Raw genomic sequence first — 22609 nt, 5'->3', positions numbered from 1 at the left:
CTTCTGGAATGTTAGATTAATTAGCCCTTTTCATGCTATCCTTTGTGTGTCTTTGGCTGTGTTTCCCAGTCTCTGTGCTGTGAATATTCTGGATAATTTCTTTAGATCTATCGTCCAGCTCACTAATTTGTTTCAGCTGTGTCTAATACACTATTAAATCTATGCATTAGAATTTAAAATTTTAATTACTATTATTATATTTTTCACTGCCAGAAGTTGTGTTTGGTTCCTAACCAAATCTGCCTGGTTGCTTTTTATAGATTTTTGCCCTTCACTCATATGTTTGACTCCTTCTTTTATTTCTTTAAATATATTATGCATACATATTTTGTATTCTGGTCTGAAAAGTCCAGTATCTAAAATCTTTGCTCGTCTGATTCTCTTGCCCATAGTTTTGGAGCCTAATAATGCTGCTGTAGGGACCCCTGAGACAGGGACCAGCCAAAAGGCTCTACACTGTAAAGGGCTAATCTTAATATCTTTCCTGCCCCTTGTCTTCCCTGATGTACCCTGTTTTCTTTTTTCTCCCCCTTTCTCAATTTACTTTTCTGAAAGGCTAATTCATTCCCATGGTTAAGAAAAAGTGAAAAGTCTTTTTCCCAACACCCAATCCCTTCCCTACCGGCAGCCTGGGTTATTAGATTCTTGTGTATACTTCCAGAGATATTTTATACATATTTAAGCAAATACAAATTTAAAAATTCCTTCTCTCTGTAACACAGATGGTAGCATACTACACTTATTGTTCTGAACTTGTTTTTAATAAAAAATATGTTTTTGATTATAGGAGAAATGCATTCGAATTTTGAATAACATAATACCCGAGTGTCTACAAGTAGAAAGTGAAAGTCCCCCTGGAATTTCATTCCCCAGAGATAACCTCTATTATGCATCTATAAATATATATTTACATAAATGGCCTTATGCAATAGACATTGTTCCATAACCTATTTTTTAAAAAAATTTTTTACTTTTTCTCCTAACAATATGTCATAACATCTTTCCATGAATCTTTCTACGTTTCCACATAGCCCAGTAGTTAAGTGCTTGGGCTTTGGAGTCAGACAGAACTAGGTTCTTATACTAGCTCTGCAGCTTAGTAGCTATAGGACTTTTAGATCCTCTCTAAGCATCAGTCTTCTCATCTTTAAAATGGGGATAGAAATAGTAGGTATCTCATGGTGCTGAGATCTTAATAAGATCATGTGTGATGTGCTTCCTCTGGGGCCAGCTGCTTTGTGTGCCCCCAGTGAATAATGGTTTTTATTATGACTCCCTCACCATTTTTAATGGCCACATAGAATCCATAGTACGGTAGAGTGTCTTCTTGTTGTGAATTCCTTGCTATGAGGTTACTGGGTCCTCTGGATTCTAATCTCTGCCTCTTTTTTCTCCTCAAGGAGGAAGTGAAAATGCCCCATGGGGTGAAGCCTGTGTGTTATGTAGGTTTTTACTTTTTATTACTACCTTTCTTTCTCCCTTTCCTCAGGTGTGGTAGGGTGGGAGGGGTCCTCCACAGTAGAGGCAATCCCAGCCTCCCTGGCCTGCTCTGCTGCAGTGCATCGGAGTACTCCCCTCCCCCATGATGTTGAAACTCAGACTTCCAGTTTCCCCCAAATCTTGGAACCTGACCATTCCATGATGTCAATGATTGGTTTTCAGACTCGCTTGCTTTCAAAACAGTTCCCTGAGGTTTGCAATAAATTAAAAGAATGGAAACACTTAAAATGGGATAAAAGTGTAAAGAAAGCAAGAAAAGGGGAAGGAGAAGGGGAAATCTTGTTACAACAACCCTTCACCCTCTACCAGTCCTGGAAAGGTACAACTGCTAGACTCAAAGTTAACACTGGGCTTCCTGGCAGCCATAGCAAAAAGGGGGGCAGGATAGATTCTGCAGCTCATTAGAAGACCAAAAACTACTCTGCACCTTGAAATGATCATGAAGGGATTTCTCTTAGGGGCAATAGAGGGGTGATCAGCAGCCTTAGAGAGGGGGCAATGGCTGCATGCGGCTGCTTCAGGGGAGGGGCGAAGAGCAAGTCAGTGACCCCTGAAAGGGGCATGACAGAGTTTTGAGCAGGAGGAGGTGGAGTCAGAACAGGGTGTGCCCCTCCTGATGAGATGTATCTCTGGTCAGAAGGAGGGTGAGAAGATCCTGCTGCAGGGTCCAGTTAACTCTGAATGTGGCTGGGTGTTAGAGGCGGAGGCCAGAGGATGGGAGTGAAGACCGGCTCCTCTCTTGGGACAGAGGCCCAGCAGTCGGCAAACATTTATTGAACCCTACTATGTGCCAGGCCTTTCTCAGACACTGGGAATACAATGGGGACCAAGACAGGCATGATCCCTGTCCTCATGGAACTTACAGTCCAGTGAGGGAGAGAGACGGTAAACAGTCTGGGGGGGTGAGCACTCTGAGGGGGAGGGTGGCAGCCTGCGCTGGTTCTGAAGTGCTCCTCTGCCCTAGGGGAAGGTCGGTTCTGGGGCCGTGATCCAGCTCCTGGGGACCATCAGCTACAACCAGGCAGGCGGGCGGCAGTTGCTGAAGCTGGAGGCTCTGGAGGACTTGGAGATCAGCTCACCCTCACCTTCCCAGAGGTTCAGAGGGAAGGAAAGACCCATAGCTCGGGGCTCTGCTGGGTGTCAGGTACGGAACAGATTTCTTTATGTAGGCCATGTCACTAATCCTGCTGAGAGCCACCTTCATGCCTGATTCACAGAGATGTCACTGAGGCTTAGATGGTGTGGCTCGCTCACCATCCCATAGAAGAATAGCCAGAGGCAGGGTTAGATCCCACCTGGCTGGCGGGCCTGGGCTCCTGTGCACTTTCTTCTGCACCACTGAATTCAGAAGCTTGACTATGGGAGGGAGGGGCTGGGCCCCCAGTGCATTTGGAGAGGAGCAGTCCCAGGCCTTTGTTTCTGGCATGTCCTACTGCCCCAAGATTTTGCAGCCGCCTCCTTTAGGAGGCACAGCAAGGGACTCTGGTGACCTCTCTGACCACTTCCACCCTCCAGGAAGCCATTCCCTGTCCCTCAGGGACCCCACCTCTGATGCTGAGTGCTTCTGAGTGCTTCACAGGGGTGAGTGCTTCTGCACCTGCCACCTGGCCTCCACTGCAGCATGGGTCAGGGGAACGTGGGAGTGTGGAGTGATTGCAGAAAGCAGTGTCCTCTTGGGCCAGAAGGCTGGGCCCAGGGGCACAGCCTCACTTTCTCACCCCTCCCCCACAGCTTGGCCCAGTGGAGGCTGAAGAGGAGAAGCCTCTCCAAGCGGGGGCAGAGGACTCAGGTGAAGGCCATGGAGGGTGCCCCTCCTGTCTTCCAGAGACTACTGGGGACTGGGGAGGATTCGGGCCCAGCTCTGGCTCCAGCCCTTGCTAGGACTCCTCTCTTCTCCCCTCATTATCGTATAGTCTTTCCCTGAAGGGGTGGGGGCTGCTGGCTGCCTGGGCTCGGCTCCCTGACAGATGTGGGGACCTGGGTCCCTGAGGGTGGGACCCTTGCCTTGTCTGCCTGAGCCCATCAGCATTGAATCTGCCCCCTCCCCATGTCCCTGGGCACCCCTGGGAGCCTGTGACTTTCTCCCCATAGCTCGACTTCAGCTTCGACAGGAGAAGCTACCCCTGGGAATCAGGATACGGAGCCGTGTGGTCCGTGCCCTGCAGAAGGTGCTGTGGAGTCGGTGAGGCTTTGCCCCCCACTTCCCTGACGTCCTGACAGGCCACCCTCGTACACCACCACCTCCCAGGGCCATGCCATGTTCTCAGGGCTTCTGCATGTATGACTCACCCCATCTGGTAGCTGTGAGGTCACTTGTCCACACAGCGAACCAGTGGGGAGCTGAAACTTGAACCTGTTTCTCTCTGGCTTCAAGGTTGTGCCTTCCCACTAAGCTACTGCAGCTCTCAGCATCTGCTCAGGTCCTCATGGAGGGGTCCTGCGGCAAATGCTTTCAAACACAATGAGAGTCTGTGTTGGGAGCGTCTCAGAGATGTGATCCCAGGACTCTCAGTTAGTCATGGTGAGACCAAGGCCCAGAAAGGGCAGGACTTTGCAAAGGCCACACAGCAAGTCATTGGCAGATTGAAGGTTACATTCAGGACCAGGGCTTTGTCCCCTTCCCTGACTGATGCCTCACCCTCCACCCCGGCTTCCTCCCCTCCACACATTCTCTGGTTCCACTGGCCAGGGATTGAGCAGGGGCCAAGGAATCGGATCGATCTGGATTCACATTTTTTGTTTGTTTGTTTTTTGGCGGCTGGCTGGCACGGGGATCTGAACCCTTGACCTTGGTGTTATAACATCACACTCTAACCAACTGAGCTAACCTGCCAGCGCTAGATCCAAATCTTGCTTTGCCACAAATCACATGGCCTTGGGCAAGCCCCTTATTTTCCCTGAGCCTCAGTCACCCCATCTGTCCATGGAGAATGCTAATATTTCTTCCTCACAGAGTTGGGGTGGGAATAAATGGGTTCCTGTCGGAAAAGCCCAGAACACAAACAAGTTGGCCCAGACCCTGCTCCCCACACCTATATCTCCCTCTGAGGCTAAGTACCCAGAAGACCTCACCGGCTCAGTGCCCCTGACCCCACCCTTGCCCTCCAGCGTCCAGGAGCTTCCAGAGCAGCTGCTGAGTGAGGAGATGGTGGAGGACGTTGCTGCTGGCATCGAGGCAGCCCTCTTCGACCTGACACAAGGCACCAACTGCCGCTACAAGGCCAAGTACCGCAGCCTGCTCTTCAACCTGCGTGACCCCAGGAACCCAGTGAGCTGGGCTGTGTGCTGGGCTGGGCCTGCCCTCCCAGGCGGCGGAGTCTGGCTGGAAGTTGGAGCAGTGTGGTGCAGCCCCTGCCCCCTGCCCCTGCAGGACCTGTTTCTCAAAGTGGTTTGCGGCGATGTCACCCCCCATGACCTGGTGCGGATGAACTCAACCCAACTGGCCCCCCAGGAGCTGGCCTGCTGGCGGGACCAGCAGGAGAAGAGGGTGAGCTGTTGAGCCAAGTCAGGACAGGTGACAGGACATGAGGGGAGACGGTGGTCCGAGGATGGAAGAGGGAGAGACGGAGACAGTGGAGGGAAGAGGAAGATGGAGAGAAACAGGCGCAAGGAAACAGAGAAAGAGAGAAGGCAGACAGGGAGAGAAGAATCAGAGAGACCTCGCCACATGAGAAATAGGAAGAGGAAGAGGTGAAAGGGAGTGGGGACAGAGAGCTCAGTAGAGACGTGACACCCTTGGTTTTCTGTGGACCTGGGCTGTGTGTGAGGGTGGGGAGGGAGAGGACCGAGGTGACAGTCCAGAGTCTGGAGTCCAGGGTGGTCATCAGCCATCCATGGGGCTGGAGGTCTTCCTGGTACCCCAGGCTGAGTGAGGGCCCTGCCCCTATAGGACATTGTTATGTCCGTGTGTACCCTGTGTCCAGGGGTCTGTCCCTGCCTGGGAACTGTCCAGAGGCAAGGAAGGTTTGGCGCTGAGCAGGTTTTGGAGGATGCTGGCCTAATGCTTGTGGTGGCCCAGAGAGAGCGGAAGGGACTGATCTAGGGGCTGGGCCTGCTGGGATGGGGCAGGGCATTGAGGCACCTGCTCTGGAAGACACTGGGCTGATTAGAATGAATAACTAGTGTCCTGCAGGTGAATCTGTTCACTATGGGCTGTGCATCTGTCCAGGCACCATGGAGAGCTAGGGGGCAGAGCCAGCTACATAATTCGGGGGAGCCCAGTGCAAAATGAAAACGGAGGGCCCTTTGTTCAACAACTGTTAAGAATTTTAAGATGACAGCAGAGCATTAAACCAAGCATGCGGCCTTTCTAAGGGCAGGACCCTGTGGGACTGCACAGATCCTGTGCCCAGGAAGCCAGCTCTGCCAGGGAGGATAGGACCCCTCTCCTCCAGGTGTTGTTAGAAAAGGAGACAGGGCTTCAAGAAACATTTCAAATAGGGTGACACTGATCAGCAATGAGAATCACAACTGGCATTTACTAAGAGCTGTGCTCCAGGCTAAGTACTCTTCATATGTTGTTTAATATAGTGCTCTTAAGTTAATTCTCAGAGAGCAGATAAACTGAGACTTAGGGTAGCTAAATGCTCGTCCAACACCACACTACCTTTTGAGTCTCTATTAATGGCCCAGCAGAGACTCCAGAGCCTGCACTCTTTCCACTGCACCACACGCTTCCCAGGGCAGAGGGTGATGTACAGGCAGAGGCAGAATTGACTTGTGGGTGAAGGTGAAATCCAGGAAGACTTCCTGGAGGAGGCAGGACTTGAGTTGAAGGGTCAATGAGTGGAATATGGAGAGGTAGGGCTGAGTGCGGAGGGCTTTCTAGGGGAGACAAATGGCAGAAGCAAAAGTGTGGAGGCAGGAAAAGGCCTGGCAGGGAAGGGAGAGGGACCTACAGGAAGGAAAGTGAGCACTTGGGCTCTCCGTGGGCAGAGACTTCCTAACCTGGCTGGCCTTGGGCTGCTCCACCTCTTCAGGTCCTGGAGATCATTGAGCAGCAGCAGAAAGAGCCACGCAGACTTCCAGCCTCCAAAATGACCCACAAGGGAGAAGTCGAGATCCTGAGGGACGTGGACCAGACACTAACCCTGGAGGCTCTGGTGGTAAGTGGGAGCCTAACCTGGTTCTGGGCAGAGCCCATGCCCAGGGCTCCAGCTTCTCACCTCACTAGCTGTGTGGCCTTAGGCAAGTCACCTGACTACTCTGAGGCCCACCTTGTTCATGGCAAAACAGAGACAGTCCTTACCGGACAGGGTCCAGGTGTGTGGGGAGTGAGACGGAGCAGGTGGCACAGGCCCCTCCTTTTAGCCTAACCTCAAGGCACCCATGTGAGCAGTACTAGTTCCAGTCACCAAAGTCACCCCCGACCTCAGACGTTCTGCCTAGATCTTGGGCTGGGAAGCAGGGGCCACGCTGTTGCCGGCAGTGATCTTTTCAGTATGGAACAGAGATCTCCTCTATTCAGTGGATTTGTGTCCTGAGGGCTTCCTGAACTTTCCCTAGGACCTGGAAAGCCAGATCCCAGGTCTCCTCTGGTCACGGGGATGTGTTCCATCCTCACCTCCAGACTGCCCCTTCCTCCTTTACTCCTCCATCTGGCATGGAGCCTGTCATTGTGGCTTGACAGCCCTGGAATCAATTAACCCATCATCTCAGCCTCCTGTAGCCAATGAGAACCTTCCTAGGCTCACTGAGTCACACTCAGAAGAAGGCCACTGTGGCTGTGGTTAGGTGTTCCGGGTGTCAGATGTCCACCTGGGTCTAATCAGCTGTGTGTCCAGGAGAAGGGTGCAGGGCAGGCCCCTTGAACCATATTCATTCACTCAATGTACATTGAGCACCTACTGGGTGCCAGGCATAGTTCTAGGTACTGGGAAAATGGCAGTGAACATGACGGACAAAAATCCATGCTCCCCACTTGCCCTCCCAATATTCAGGCCAACAACCAGGAGAACCACTGCCTGCAGAGAGGGTGTGGTTGCTCCCCAAACCAAACCGTTCTGTATCCTCTGAATAAACTGAGCGTAAGTGGAGGGAGAGGGCCCAGGTGGACCTAGAGAGAAAGCCCCAGCCCAAGAGGGAGGAAGGGAGAGAGGAGATGGCAGAGTAGGGGAGGAGAAAATAACACTTCAGAGCAACTCTTACTCTTGACTGAACACCTACTATGTGCCCTTTTTACAAGCAGTGCCTCATTCAGGCCTTAGGTCACCTGTGGGTAGGTGCTATTACCACACCCATTTCTGTGATGAGGAGCCTGAAGCCATTGCCCAGGGTCACATAGTGTGGCGTTGGAGCTGCGATTTGAACCCAGGCTGGCTGACTCCAAAGCCTGAGCTTTGGCACTGCTCTGGAGGTGGTTTATAAGGCAAGAATAGAGTTTCAAAATCTTTAAGGCAATGTTTGTTTTATGTTTAAACGGCTTTCTATTATGAGGGATTTGGCGATGGACATCAGGAGTCTTAAAAATGTTCATCCTCCCTGATTCTGTCATCTGCTTCTGAGAACTTGTCTTAAGAAAATAGTTTAGGGCCGGCCCGGTGGTGCACTGCGCTAGTGCGCCACTTGGGAAGCGTGACGGCGCTCCTGCCGAGGGTTCAGATCCCACATACAGACCGGTTCCCGCTCACTAGCTGAGCGAGGCGCGGGGGCAACACCGGGGGGTGTGATCCCGTTGCCGGTCCCGGTCCGGTACGGGGGCGACACTGAGGGTTGCGAACCGTTGCCGGACACGGAAAAAGACAAAAAAGAAAAAAAAAAAAAGAAAATAGTTTAAAGTTTAGGAAAATACTTTCTGCACAAAGGTAGCTTCAGTGCTATTTATAACAGTGAAAACCTGGAAAAGACCCAAATGTATAGCAACAGAGGTGATGTGTACACTACAGTCCACCCCACCAGCGCAGTGTCTGTGGGGACTCTATAATGTGGCCAATGTCTCTGCTATAATTAATGGATAAAATGAGAATACAGAGTTGAACAGTCGATCCCAACTATTTTAGTGAAAGGACCCCCAAGCCCTGTATATATATAAATTATTATAAAGGAATAACCAGAATATCAACAATTGTCTCTGAGTAATGGGAGAAGGGTGATTTTTTTCTTTAATCTAAAATTTTTCTGTATCTTCCAAATTTTCTTTACAAGTTCATGGTATTTTTGTAATAAAAAATATGTTCTTGAGAAAAATTAAGTAAACCAAATTCCTGAGGCTCCCTACCCATCGAGGGCTCCTGACTTCCCCAGCCACCTTCCTAGTCTGCCCTCTCTCCTTCTCTGCCTCCCAGGGACCCATGGTGTCCCCAGACTGCAGCCCACTGGACCTGCCTGCCACATCAGAAGACACCACAGAGCAGCATGAGCACCACTTCCTAGACTCCAACTGCCACATCTGCACGGGTGGGAGGGACACCCAGCAGGGAGGTGCAAGGGTGGTGGGCAGGCTGGGCTGACTGTGGGGTTCAGCAGCAACAGGGACTTGTGGCCTGGGGAGAAGGTGGCAGAGTGGGGGTGTCTTTTCAGGTCACCTTGAAAAGAAACCTGGCTCTAAAGCCCTGGGTTGGTTTTGGCCTCAGTGCCCGCCCCTGTTTCAGCTCCTGTCTCTGCTATTTGCAGAGTGGAAGTCCTGGACGGAGCTGTCAGGCTCCTTAAAGGACACCAGGAGCAGAGAGGACAATGTCTTCCAGAGAGCCCCAAGCCCAGCTCCTGTGTTCTCTCCAGAGATGCCCAAAGCCAGGGAGATGCCTCCCACAGAGCCCCAGGACAGGTGCGGGGCTGGGGCAGGGCGGTTGGGCAACACAGCAGGGCTGGTAGGGGGAGGCCACCAGCTGAAGCAGCAGACACAGCATGGGCTTTTCTTTCTATATGGCTTTGGGCAAGTCTTCCCTCCTCTGTGAGCCTCAGTTTCCCCATCTGTGTAATGGCAATAATCATCTCAGTCTACTAGTGACCCTCTGCACCAGGCTGGGCAGTGGGGACCTTCTCTGAAAAGAAAGGAGGTACTGGGGGGATCCTGATGATCTGCTTTGCTTGGTCCTGTCTCTCTGTCCTTCCCTCCAGGCTCCAGATGCCTGCTGGACCCGCAAAGGCCCTGCCTAGTCAGCCACCCTGGGAGGGCACCCTGTACATGTTCTCCATCAAGCAGTTCCGGGTCAAGGCTCAGCTGGTCTCGGGACAGAGCTGTCGGCTCATCCAGGTTCTCCTGCTCTGCTCACCAGGGATTCCCTCACACACTGACCAGCCCAGTCAGCTGTTCACACTCTCATTCATTCATTCATTCATTCATTCACTCATTTACTCATTCTAGAACAAGTCATTGGCACCCTTCTTTGTACCTGGCCTTATGTGAGGCATGGGGGCAAGTGAGGTGCCAGCCCCAATCCTACAGACACCCACAGGGTGAATGACTCCCTGTAACCTGAGGCGTAAAACAGGAAGGGCCCAGGGAGGAGTCTGCTGCTTCTCCAGCCTAGAGGAGGGTTATAGGAGTGATTGTTGAGTGACTGAATGGTCAGCTAAAATGTTGGATGAGAGCGGGAGGTTAGAAGAGGGAGTGAGGGGCTTCAGAGAAGTTGTAGGAGACTGGCCAGGACAGGCCATAGGCCTCCAGGGACAATCAGAGCTTGCTGGACAGCCACTGAGGGTCCTGATATACTGCCTGCCCATCTCCTTCAGCCCTGGCTTCAGCCTTCCAGGTGGCTGAGAGTGAGCCCACACTAAGCAGGAGGGAAGCTGGGGGATGACTGACCGTCTTACTGCCCCCAGGCTCTGCCCGAGGTGATCCGCTCAGCAGGCTGCATTGCCCCCAACACTGTCTGGGACCTGCTGGCCAGCATCTGCCCAGCCGAGGCCAGGGTAACTGCACACTCTGGGCACCCTCTTTTCTCCTAGTCCCTAAGCCCCTCCCCTGAGCTCCCTCCCTCCGCCTCTGGAGCAGAGGCCTGGTTTGGGATATCTGGGTCTAGTTCCCAGTGTGATTGCAGACTCAGTATGTGATCCTGGGCAAGCCCGTCTGTTTCCTGCTCTGGGAAATGGGGACACACCTCCTCACAGGGTTTGAAGGTTGAGGTGAGCCCAGGGGTGTTCGTAGGAGCAGAGGATGATTGCTGCTCTTGCAACTGCAGGATGTCTGTGCAGTCAGACTATGCCCACACGGGCCTCGGGACACCCAGAACTGCCACCTGCTCTACTCCTACCTCAACAGCAAGCAGCGCCACGGCCTGGGAGCTGTGCAGCACATGGGTGTGGTCCTGCTGCCCCTGCCTGCCTTCCAGCCCCTGCCCACCAGACTGCGCCCTCTGGGGGGCCCAGGTGAGTGCCCCCATGCCCATGCCAGACCCTGCATCCCCTCATTTGGTGGCCAGACTGGGCGTTGTTGACACAATCACTGTGTCTCAGAGGAGGCAGGTGCATTTCAGAAGGGAATTCCTGACATGGGCAAACGCGATGACAAAAACAATAACAGCTCACACTTGGGTATCGCTTACTGTGTGCTGGCATTGTTCTAGAAGCTTAACCTAGATGAATTCTTTTGGTCTCAGAATAGCCCTATCAGAATGGTACTACCCGATTCTCCATCTCACAGTTGAGGAAACAGGTGTAGGGAGAAGGCAAGTGACTTGTCCAAAGTCAGTGGCAGAGTCAGGCTTCACACCCGGGCAGGGTGACTCTGGGACTCATAACCACTACACTACACAGCCTCTCCAGTTAGGCACCACTGAATAGAAACTTCAAGGATAGCCACATTTGACCCTGGTGCAGCAGAACAGAAGCAGGATCACAACTGACCGAAAGTGTCACCTAAGACAGGAGGGAGGGATGTTTCACAACAGCTATGCCAGGCCACCCTTGGCCTCTGTGCATGGATACTCTCCAGGGTGTGGCTCCAGGAAAGCACCTGGGGAGGGCATAGTAGGGGCTCAAGGGGTGGACTATACCTGTTTCTGAGCAAAGTGCTTAGCCTTTCTGGACTGCGTGTTCTGTGACAGTGAGGTGGACTTTGAATCCACCAATTCTTGAGGTCAAACGTCCATACCCTACCCTTGGCCAGATGAATCTTGATCATGCCAAGACCAAATCTTTTTTTTAAAAAAAAGATGACCGGTAAGGGGATCTTAACCCTTGACTTGGTGTTGTCAGCACCTCGCTCACCCAGTGAGCAAACCGGCCATCCCTATATGGGATCCAAACCTAAATCTTCTGAGACAGTCTCACCCTACCACCTGCTTTCCCCAGCATCTCATGGGAGCCCATCTCACTGTGGGAAGCTCTTCTTGGGATCTAACCTTCAGACCTGCTGTAGACAGAATGCAGCTTCTGGGGGCTCTGTGTTCTCCCCCAGCAGGCCTTTGGGATCTCCCTCCCTGCTTCCCTGCCTCTTTCCCCAGGTCTGGAAGCCACTCACTCAAGCCTGTTGCTGGCTGTGCTGCTCCCTAAGGAAGGACTTCCGGACACAGCAGGGTCCAGCTCTCTGTGGGGAAAGGTTCACAAGGTGGTCTCCTTCAACAGGAAAGTGGAGAAGAGATACTACCAGCCAGAGAACAGGAGGCCGGATGTGGCTCTGAAGGGCTCCCCTTCCCCAGGGCGTGCCCTGCAGCAGAGCCAGGGCAAGGACAGCCTGGCTCCAGGGGGAATTTGTGCTTGGCAGAGACTCCCCAGAGGCAGGGGGAGACTGTGGGCAGAGGCTGAAGCCTGGCGGGGTTCTGAGCAAGGGCAGTGGCCTCAAGAACCAGGCTGGTGCCAGTCCTGGCATCCCTATTCAGCAGCACCAGCTGTCCATGGTTTTGGCCGTGGCCAGCACCTCCATACGGCCTCCTGTCCCCACCAAGCCCTGCTCCAGCACCTTGAATCCCTGGTGACCATGAGTCATCAGCTCCAAGTCTCGCTCTTATCCCCTGGCCAGGAGATGCTTCCAGCACCCTCTGCGGCATCTGCCCAGCCCTCCCCAGTCCCTGGGATTCTTGGCCCCCTCTGCCAGCCCAGTGCAGCTCCAGAGCCCCCCGGCCCAGCCCCTGACACCTCCTTGGGCCCTACAGAGAGAGCTGACTCTTAGTGTCCCCTCCCTAGAGAGACCTGACCCTCTTCACCCACTAGAACAGGGGCTTTGATTCTCTCACCAGTGCTGAACCCTGAGGAGTTTCAGGGAGAGGCAGGGGTGGAGGAAGGGAAGGGTCAGCTCTACCCACTTGCCCCGTTTGAGTTTCCTGTTCTGCAGTCTGTTTGGTGTAGATTTTTTGTTCAATAAAGAATTTGGCAAAGTTGGAATTGCATCTGCTGGTTGGTCAGGAAAGACTCTGGTCCTGGCCAGGTGTGGGTTGGAGTGGGTGTGTCTGTGAATGTCTGTCCACAGATGTGCAGCCTCTCCAGTTGCTGGTCCGAGGTCCTGAACCACCACCGTGTCCCAGGGCACAGCTGTTGCCATGGCAGCTTCTGGGAGCATTTTGCAAGTATTCTGAACTAGGAGGAAGAAGAGGTGGTGGGAGAGAGGGCAGGACTGGGATGGGGAGAGAGAGAAATGGACAGAGGCTTTTGAAGGGGTACAGACACCTAGAGATAGCTAGGGAGAAAAAGGAGAGCAAGTTGCAGAGGTTTTTAAAATGTTCAGTTACCAAGATTTTTTCCTTCAGATAGATGGGGGAAGGCAGGAAGCACATACCTCCACCATATTCCCTATGTGGCTCTGTGTCTGTGTGCTTCTCTGAAGGTCTCTGTGTGTGCATGTGCCTGAGAGCATGTGTGCGTGTGTCCATGGGTGTGTGTCTGATTGCACATCTGTGTGTAGGTCTCTGCTGAGGAAGTTGGGAGATCCAGATAGGATGACTCCTCTCTCTACGTTTTGCCAGCTCCCAGATACTGGTATTGGAGAAAGTCGAGGGTCTTGGCCTTGAGGGTGGGCGTTCAGGAATGTGTTGGAGGCTGGTGTTAGGGTTTCCCGGGCCTGGAATGAGCTCCTAATAGCTGCTGTAATTGTAAAGCGTCTCAGTGTGGGTGACAGAACTGAGTCTGAGGACTGATCTGGGAACTAGCTGCCCCTAGCTAACCAAACCAGCATGGAGAAGGGGGCCTGGCTTGGAGGTGAGAACCTCTGCAGGATCCCACCTTTCGCCCCCTGGGCCTGGAGGGATGTACTCCTTGCCCACTCCTCGAAGTCTATCCAGGATGGGTGTCGCCTGGACCGTGCTGGACTGGGAAGGGTAGGGCGATGTTTGGCTGGGGGAGACCCTCTTCTCTGCCCCATGAGCTCTGCGGCTGCCCTACCCGCGGTAGACAGCAGAGGGAGCTCTCGGCCTTGGGATGGAGGTCGCGGCTGGCGGGACTGCAGGCTGAGCTGGGGGCTGGGTGAAGTGAGGGAACGGGGACGGGGGTGGGGTGCGGGTGGGAGGTAGGGAGAGGGGCTTGGACTGGTGAATGGGGGATGGGGCGGGACTTCTTCAGGAACTTTTCAGGCTCGGAGGGGCACGGGAGCTCCATAGCCTCAGTGCTATATGCAAATGACGCAATTGCTATGCAAACCAACAGCTCGATTCTGAGTCCGCAACTTGGGTGGTTTTCCTAATGCAGTTGGGGCGGGGGAGACGGCTGTGCACCCCCTCCCCCCAGGCCCAGGGCTTCCTCCCAGAGACGAGAGAGCATTTGCTTACTCCCGGGCCACGCTGAGAAAAACAAGCTCTGTCCTCTGTCATTTTGGAGCTTCAGTTTCCCCCTCTGTAAATGGGGGCGATGACACCTCTCTAAGACCTCACCCACGGAGAGGCCTATGGGTGGACCCCGAAATGCTGCAGACTGCTTCCAGGCGGGGGCTGGACAACATGACCCCCACCCACCTTTTGGCCCTTTGACTTTCTAGGCGGAGGTCGGGAGTGCGAGTAGGTACGACGTTACTAGGGGGCGTAGCCGGCGGTTGCTAGGCTCGAGGGACGTTGCTATGCAACACTGGGCGGGACTCGCGTTGCTAGGCCGGAGTAGGAGTCGCTCAGGACCCGAAAGGCCACCTTGCTCCCTCGGTTCTAGTGGAAGGCGCCTCAGGCCGGCGGGTATGGTGACGCTGCTGTCCCCGCGCCTTGCTCCGGGCCTCAGCTTCCCCCGGCTGGACGCGGTCTCTGAGGGTCGTCCCGGTTCACACCCTCTGCCACTCCGTGATCCTCGGGGCTGTGGAGCAGGGAACCCTGGGTCTTTGTGCACGTGTCTATGCGCCTGCTTGTGCGGGGGGAGAGGGTGGTGTCGCTTTTGGATTTCCATAGCAACCGCTCCTGTGTCACCCCATTGCTCCCAAAGGTTTGAGCGGTTGCCTGTACAAATTTACATATATCTGCATGTCATTAACATAGAGGCGGGCCCGGAACTTGTTTGGGCAACTCTCCCTGGACAGTTCCCTTTTTTTCTCATCCCATCTGATGGGCATGTGGGCTGCGCATGCGTAAGTGTTTTATTTATCAATGTTCCCAGATTTGGGGTGGGTGGGTGACCTGTAATAGTGACCACCGGTTCCTGGTCCTCACGTCCCCTTATTGAACCATTAGCATGAATCCATCCAGGTATCCCTGACCAAAGACACCCAGCTCCCCAAGCAGTGCCAGGCCTTGTTGGAACCCCAGTTCTGCCCTTTCCTGGCTGTGTGGCCCGAGGCAAGTTTAGTTCCCCTTTTTATTGCTCAGTTTCCCTTTCTGTAAGTAGGGATACTAATTCCTAACTCACCAGGTTATGTGAAGGTTAAATGGGATGCCACTTTTACACACACTTATTGCTGCTTCTGGCAGCAGTAGGCACTCAATATAGCTCCCTCCCTCCCTCCATGGAGCCCTGCTGCTCTCAGGACCCAACCAAAGCAAATCAACTTACTTTGCAGCTCAAGACATGGCAACTAGACACCGGGAATAATTTCCAGATGTCAGGGCAGACTGGATTCGAGGCACAGCATGACTATTGGTTTGCCCGTTTGTCCTTGGAGGCTGGAGGCCAGGTTGGTGAAGGAGCCCATCCACCCCCCCACCCCCCTGCCCCCATCCTTTTCTCTCTCAGGAATCTGTTTCCAGAAACCTTGCATTCCTGTCCCAAAGGTGCTGGAGCCTGAGGCAGCTGCAGCAGTGACAGCTGAGGTTGAGAGGCTTAAAGGCCAGAGCTGAGGAGGTGTGGCTGGGAAATTTCCCTCCAGGACTGAGATGTCTGGATGGAGCAGGGCTCCCAGGCAGGCCAAGAGCAGAAACTTTGCTTGGAGAGCCACATGTATGTGCTTTTACCAGAGAGGACTGGGGAACCCTGGGACTGCTCCCTTGCTCTTTCTGGGCCTCAGTTTCCCCATTGTGAACAATTGAGACTCCCTTGCTGTGACTGGGGGTGGGGTGGTAAGAAGTCAGCTCAGTACGAAGAACCTTCTCACTGCTGCAGCTGTGTAGCAGCGCTGTGGAGGGAGTAAGGTCTCTGTTTTTAGAGCTGTGTTTAGAGGATGAGAAAACCCTTGAGTGTGGCTGGAATGAAGCAGCAGATCCCATCCTAGAAGTTCTTGTTTTTGTTTAGATTGCAACTGCTCCAGATCGCCTCCTCAAAAACTAGGAAGTCCTTCCTGGGTCTAATTTCAGCCTTTCCTGCTCTGGCAGAAGCTCCTTGCCCTCCTTTCTCCCAGTGTCTCTGTAACCTTAATAGCCTTTACTGCTAGTGTCAGATGGAGGTAGAGGAGGTGTTAAAGGGGGAGAACCAGTTCCACTCTGTGTTGATTTCTTAGTTCTCAATTAGGTTCAAATAATTAAAATAAATGAGGTTGGCTCCTATCCTGGGTAGAAGAAAGTTGTTGGTGATGGACAGGGGTGGAGGAGCTGGGTTATGATTGGTCACTTGGCTTCCTGGAGGAGGTAGGACTGCATGGGGGCCATACCCTGCACTTGTCACTCTGACAGCTGTATGCAAGACTGCTGTCTGCCAGTGGATGGTAGTGGGCCAGCCACCTGTGCTCCACAGGTGAGGGTTTCAGGGACAGGCTGAGAGCTGGGCAGTGCCCGGCTGGCCCGCCTGTGTCCCACTCTGGAGGCCAATTAAGTTTCCATCCCTAGCCGTGCCGATTAACTGTTAATAAGGCCACAAACACCTGCAGCTACAGAGACGAATTAAGAGCAACAGTCGGCATAATACACAACCCGATAAGTGAGCAATTAACAACCAGAGAAAGATTAATAGAAGTAATTATGTCCTACTCAGAGCTCTGTAAATATGACTGTCAACAGCTGAGGGATTTGGTCCACTCCCATCTGGCCCCACCCCAGGCCACAAACTCTGCCAGCAGGGTGCCAGTCAAGCCAGCCTGTGCAGCCTGGACCACAGAGCCATCTATACATGGGACATACACAGATATGCAAATGGACACATAGCCATACGTATAAAGACACAGTCAGAGAGATGGCCCACAAAATGCAGTCACACAGATGCAAAAAAAACCCCCACTGTCACCCATACTCTCATTCAGACAGATGGGTACACACAGATACATACAGGTCCTTCCAGAAATACACACAGACATACACAGAAAAATACACAGTGTCACAAAGAAACACTTCCCTGTTTTCACAGAGCTAGAGCCACACAGACTACCAGACACCCAGCGATACATATACAAACTTAGACATGTAGACACACAGCTTTATACTCATAGGGTCACATATGCATGCGACATTTGCCCTCCTTTGATACCCACCTCGCAAAGGGTCATTCATAGTGGATGAGAGCTACAGCAGAGCATTGGACTGATGACTGGAGTGAGGGTGGGAAGGGACACATAAGGGACAGGATGTCTGTGAACATGTGTGCAAAGCATGTCTGCAAGCATGTGACTCTATGTGCATCCTTGAAAGAATGTGTTTTATCGATTTATAGGTATGTTCCTTGTGTAAACACACATGTGCCTGTGCATCTGTATGGTTGTATGAAGTGTGTGTAAATCATGATGTATACATGGATGTGTGTCTATGTGCTTGTGTCTGGTGGATCTGTGGCTGCACATGTGGGTGTCTGGTTCATGTGTAATGCTGGGCCAGTGTCCATGTCTGTGTAATTGTGTGACTGTACTTTGGAGTGCCTTTAAACATCTCTTGTGTCTGTGCTGGAGTAGGAGAGGGGAGTCTGTCCAGGATGCTTTCCTGAGGAGCCAGGGAGTTCTGATGGTATCTGAAACCAGAGTCCACTTCCTGGGAATGGGGCTCAAGGACAGTCAGAGATGCTCTAGGACTCCTTGGGCTGACTTGGTTTCTCTCACAGAGACTTCCGGCCACTCTAAAGCAGCAGACCTGGAGGTTAATTTCCCCTGATGGAAAGTCCAGCTAGGAGTTCACAGACTACCTTCTTCTGAAAGACACAGTTCCAATCCCCATTGGGCCCAAGTCCTCCTGCCCCTGCTTCCACCCAGAACTTCCCATAGAAAACCCCCAGACCCAAGACCCATGTGCTGAGCCCACAGTCTGGGACATACAAGTACACCGTCCCACGCAGAAACCCCAGCCCATGAGGATACAGTCACGCCGACACATAAACACAGACAGTCATGAATACAGACACACGCAGTGCTACTCACAGTCACACCCAGACCTAGCCATCACACACACAAAATAACACACACTTGCACTCCCACATGACCCCACACCCATCACTCTCTGAGATGAGCCTGGTGCCGGGCCTGAGGGTTCAGAGGGGCCTCCTGCAACAGGTCCCTCACTTCCCCAACACCAGCCTGGCCAGGTGGTGGAGGCTGACAGGCCCCAAGAGAGCTCTCCATCACCGTTAACCCTCCGGCTGATAGGCAGACACACTGAGGCCTGGCTCTGCCAGAGGGGGTGGGGTGTAAATAAGGAGGCGATGAGGCTTACCAACATCTCCTCCCAACTCCTGCCCCAGGGCCTCTCAGTGGGCAGGGAGGAAGTTCTGAGCAAAGACGTGCAGAGACATCCACGTGCACTCAGATATCTGCAGGACACAAAGGGACTCAGACACAGTAGGTACTCTTCCTCTTTTTATTTTTTTTTTGGTGACTGGCCAGTTTGGGGATCTGAACCCTTGACCTTGGTGTTACAAGGCTGAGCTCTAACCAACTGAGCTAACTGGCCAGCCAGGTACTCTTCCTCTTAACACCCACAGGCACAGGCGCCCCTTCCACAGGAATGAGCCACTCCTCAGAGCCAGGGCTGACCTTGCAGAGAGCCCGGCCAGGCCCCTCACTCCCCTCTCGGCCTCCTGCCATCTAATGAAAACAGGCAGGAAACAATGATGTTCAAGGAAACAGAGCTGAGGGCCCTAAAGCCAAAACATCTGCCTGTCAGTCTGTCCTTCTGTTAGTTGATCCAGCCTTCTGTTTGACTTTTATTCATTCAATCTTTGTTTTTCATTTGTTCATTCATTCATTCAACAAATATGGACTTTAAATAAATTGTTACTTTTAGCCCAATGACCTGGCTGCCCTCCTGGCATCGGACCTGGGGGTGCAGGGGCTCAGGAAGGAAGAGAGGGGGTCTGGGCTCTGAGCGGGGAGGAGGAGGGAGTGGAAGGGATCTCCTCATGTCCTATTTCTTCCTCAGTCTCTCGAAATGAAAGAGAGGTGTTTCTTCTGCAGCTGGAGGGAAAAAAGCCAAATCCCAGGATAATAGATAATAATAGCTAATACTTACATGCTTTTACTCTGTGCCAGGCACTGTTCTAAGTGCTTTACATGAATTAACTCAGTTCATCCTCATAACAACTCTATGAGGCAAGTACTATTATTAACCCCACTTGGGGGCACAGGGAGGTTAAGTAAGTTAGTTGCCCAAGGTCAAACAGTTTGTCAGAGCCACCCCAGAAGCTTTGAGAGCCTAGGGCAAGAACGCAATAGGAGGCCCCTATCCCTCCACACGTCCCCTTCTCATCCTACCCTGGACTTCATCCTGCAGCACGAGGGGCCTTGTATGCATGCCTGTGGATATCCCAACACTCCAGTCCCTGCTTGGTCTACACTTCTGGCAAATAGCCATCTTTTGGACTTGAGGAGGAAGGATGTACATGGGAAAGAGGAGCCACAGGCTCTGGTAGCTGGCTTAGGGCTGCTTGGGCAGGGAATTATGGGGTCCTGGGTTAGGGTATGTCTAGAAGGGGGAGTAGAGCTCCAGATGGACACAACCCTGTGGACCTGTGGACCTTCGAATTCTTCATCCCACGCAGAAGAGGGCCAAAGTGGGGTCATCTAAAATGTGGGGCCTAGGGCAAGGACCTTGGTTGGCCAGGCAGGTCTGAGAGTCCTGGAGCCAGTAAGTGGCAGGTCCAGGATATGATCCCAGTCACTCTGGCCAGAGAGTCACTCTTGCTAGACTGGTAGGGTCTGAGGGAGGTGGGGAGAGGCAGAGTTTACTTCCCCGCACCCCAACTGTGACCTTACCCAATTCAGGCCATTCGAACCAATGGAAATACTCTGCCCAGCTCCATACTGGGTGCTGGGGGCTCTCAAGGATAACTTGAATCTTAATCTTGTCACCCCTCCCAGTCCATTCCCTCTGACATCCCGACCTCTCCTGCACCAGGGATTAGGGAAGAAGTGGAGGCTCCTGGAATTGGATGATGACCTTCCACATCAACACAGCCAACCCCCTGCCTCTGTTTCCCTGAGTCCCAGGATTCCTACTCAGTCTCTAGAGGCTTTTTCACACAATTACCCAGGCCAGGAATTTAGATCTCTGGTGCCAGCCAGACCCTTGTTATGCAAATATAGGCAAATGAGATGCAAACAGAACAGTCCCAGATTAACAGAGAAATCCCCAGCAGCTGGAGGAGTCAACATAAAGTCAGCTTACTCCGGTTTCCCCGAGTGCCCCCTCACTCAGTCTCTGTCCACCTGGGTCTGTCTGCTCCCTCCCTGTCTTTGCCACCACTCTTCCACCCCCTCAGAAGTTGTCTGCTCAGACATAGGAAGGGTCTGGACAAGGGGGACACCAAGCCCTGCCACCCTTCCAGCTTGAGGTCTCTGTCCCCCCACCTCACCCTTTTGTCCCTGTAGAAGAGGGAATTCACACACGCACAGAGTCGAGGGTGAGAGCAGGCTCTATGACGCACACACATAACGCACTCATTCAGACACAGTGACACGCAAGCCTCACACACACCACCAGACAAATTTGGTCAAGGCACCCCTTTCCCTTGACACACTATAAATTGAACCACAGGCATCCATAGGCCACAGTGCAGTGGGAGAGCAGGCTGTGTCCCCAGCCCTGGGGCCAGGAAGGTGGAGGGCACTGCTGGTAGAAGGACCCTGGGTCTGTGTGAAGACAGAAGGGAATAGATCCTTCCCAGGGTATCACCCTGGGGAAGGGGCAGGAGGTGTGTGCAAGAAGCCTCAGCAGGGGCGGTGCCCACCAGAACCCCTGGGGGCGGGGGTTCAGTCTGGTGTCTGTGCCCACAGGCGGGCCAGGCGTCCTGTCCGGGGGAGCCTGGCCCCCACCCAGGCTAACCAGTCCAGGCCCAACTTCTAAAAATAAGATCCGAGAATCTAAGCCTCTGGTTGGTTCTGCAGCAGCCTGTTGCCTTGGCAACCCCTTCTCAGAGGCCTCCCTCCTGGCTGGCCTGCCCCGTTTGGCTGCTGGTCCCTGTGCCAGTCCCCTGTGCTGGCCCCTCTGCCAGCCAGCCCTCTTGGGGGTAGGAGGAGGGGTGTGCGGCTGGGGGTGGAGCAGGTGGGAGGACCTTGGGGACTCTGGCTGAGCACAATGGCCTGTGTGTGAGACGAGGCTGAGGATGTCTGTGTCGGAGGCTGTAACTGTGGGGTGTGTGACTGTGTGTGACAGTGCCTCTGTCTGACAGCCTCTGTCAGGCTGTGTCTCTGGGTGTACATCAATGCCTGTGACTTGGCTCTCAGAGCCCCTGTGGGTGACTGTGGATCTCTATGGATCCGTGTCCCTGTGTGTGACAGTGTGTGTCTGTGTCCTGAAGGAGGGACATGCCCTTCCTGGGCATGCCCCTGCCCCTACTCCTCACCTCCCCATGGGCTTTCCCTTAATCCTGCCTGCTCCCTACTTTCCAGGGCTGCAGGCTGGCAGTGCAGAAGCAAAGAGGGTGCCCAGGGTGAGCCAGAGGTCAGCCCAGCTGTGGTGACAGGGTCAAGGTCAACTTCTCCCAGGGCCTGCAGCTGAATATGAAATAAGCCCCAAATCTGCCCATCTGGGGGAAATGGGGGAGGAAGCCATTCCTGACAATGTGCAATCTACATCTCTGAGTGCGTGAATGTGTGTGCATGAGTTACAATCACTGTCAGTGGCAGAGTCCCCTACCCCAGGCTGCCTCCCCCCTCCAATTAATCACCAAGTCCTGTTAGATCTCCTCATAATCACAGCTCCTGCGGGTCCCTCCTCTCTTCCTCTGGGCCACAACTGCCCAGCCCAGGCCAACCCCCCTCTCACTCAGAAGATGTACCGCCTCCTAATGGCTCCCCCTTGGTTTCTAGGTCCCACACCTTGCCTCACCCTATCTCCCATGTCCCTATCCTCTCTCCATTCTGTCCCATGAGAATCTTTTTAAAACACAGCTTAGATCCTGTCACCCCCCTCTGCTTAGGACACATCAGTGCTCGACTTTGTTCTTAGGGCCAAGTGTCAGCCCTTCAGCCTGGTCTTCCGGGCCTCCCCAGGTCTGGTCTCTGCTCACCAGCTTGCCCTACCTGTTGCTCCTTCACCCAGCCCACACAAGCTACTGAGAGTTTCCAGAAGAGATCAGGATCTCTTTTGCTTTCATGCCTTTGCACATAACTGCTTCCTAGCCTCGAACACAAATCCTCCCTCCTTTGGGTAAAGTGTCTTCATTCTGGGACTCAGTGCAGGCATCACCTCCAATGGGAAGCCTTTCCTGACTGCCCCCAGGCTGGTTAGGAGTCTCTGTGTTCTCATGACATTCTGGGTTGTCCCCACCCCACACACAGAGCGTGTATTTCTTTTTTTTTTTTCCTTTTTGTCTTTTTCCGTGTCCGGCAACGGATCGCAACCCTCAGTGTTGCTCCCGCGCCTCGCTCAGCCAGTGAGCGGGAACCGGTCTGTATGTGGGATCCGAACCCTCGGCGGGAGCGCCACCACGCTCCCAAGCAGCGCACTATAGCAGTGCGCCACCGGGCCCGCCCCAGAGCGTG

The 22609-nt window shown here is 53.3% G+C and overlaps 1 protein-coding gene across 1 annotated transcript in view; it reads left to right on the top strand.

Annotated features, from left to right (window-relative positions):
- SPOCD1 (SPOC domain containing 1) overlaps positions 1-12759 on the top strand; it is a 31152-nt gene extending 18393 nt beyond the window's left edge. The window contains 14 exon segments of the mRNA XM_008581455.1: positions 1401-1442; positions 2471-2644; positions 2943-3068; positions 3232-3289; positions 3592-3682; positions 4609-4768; positions 4871-4987; positions 6480-6605; positions 8784-8895; positions 9112-9263; positions 9542-9691; positions 10261-10350; positions 10620-10806; positions 11883-12759. Coding sequence (XP_008579677.1) covers positions 1401-1442; positions 2471-2644; positions 2943-3068; positions 3232-3289; positions 3592-3682; positions 4609-4768; positions 4871-4987; positions 6480-6605; positions 8784-8895; positions 9112-9263; positions 9542-9691; positions 10261-10350; positions 10620-10806; positions 11883-12547 — 2250 coding nt within the window. The 3' untranslated portion in view covers positions 12548-12759.
- Positions 12760-22609: the final 9850 nt, after the last annotated feature.

Source organism: Galeopterus variegatus, unplaced genomic scaffold (genome assembly GCF_000696425.1).
Source record: "Galeopterus variegatus unplaced genomic scaffold, G_variegatus-3.0.2 Scaffold2359, whole genome shotgun sequence".
Lineage (NCBI taxonomy): Eukaryota > Metazoa > Chordata > Mammalia > Dermoptera > Cynocephalidae > Galeopterus > Galeopterus variegatus.
The sequence above is the reverse complement of the archived record's forward strand: the minus strand, read 5'-3'. Positions and strand labels throughout refer to the sequence as shown.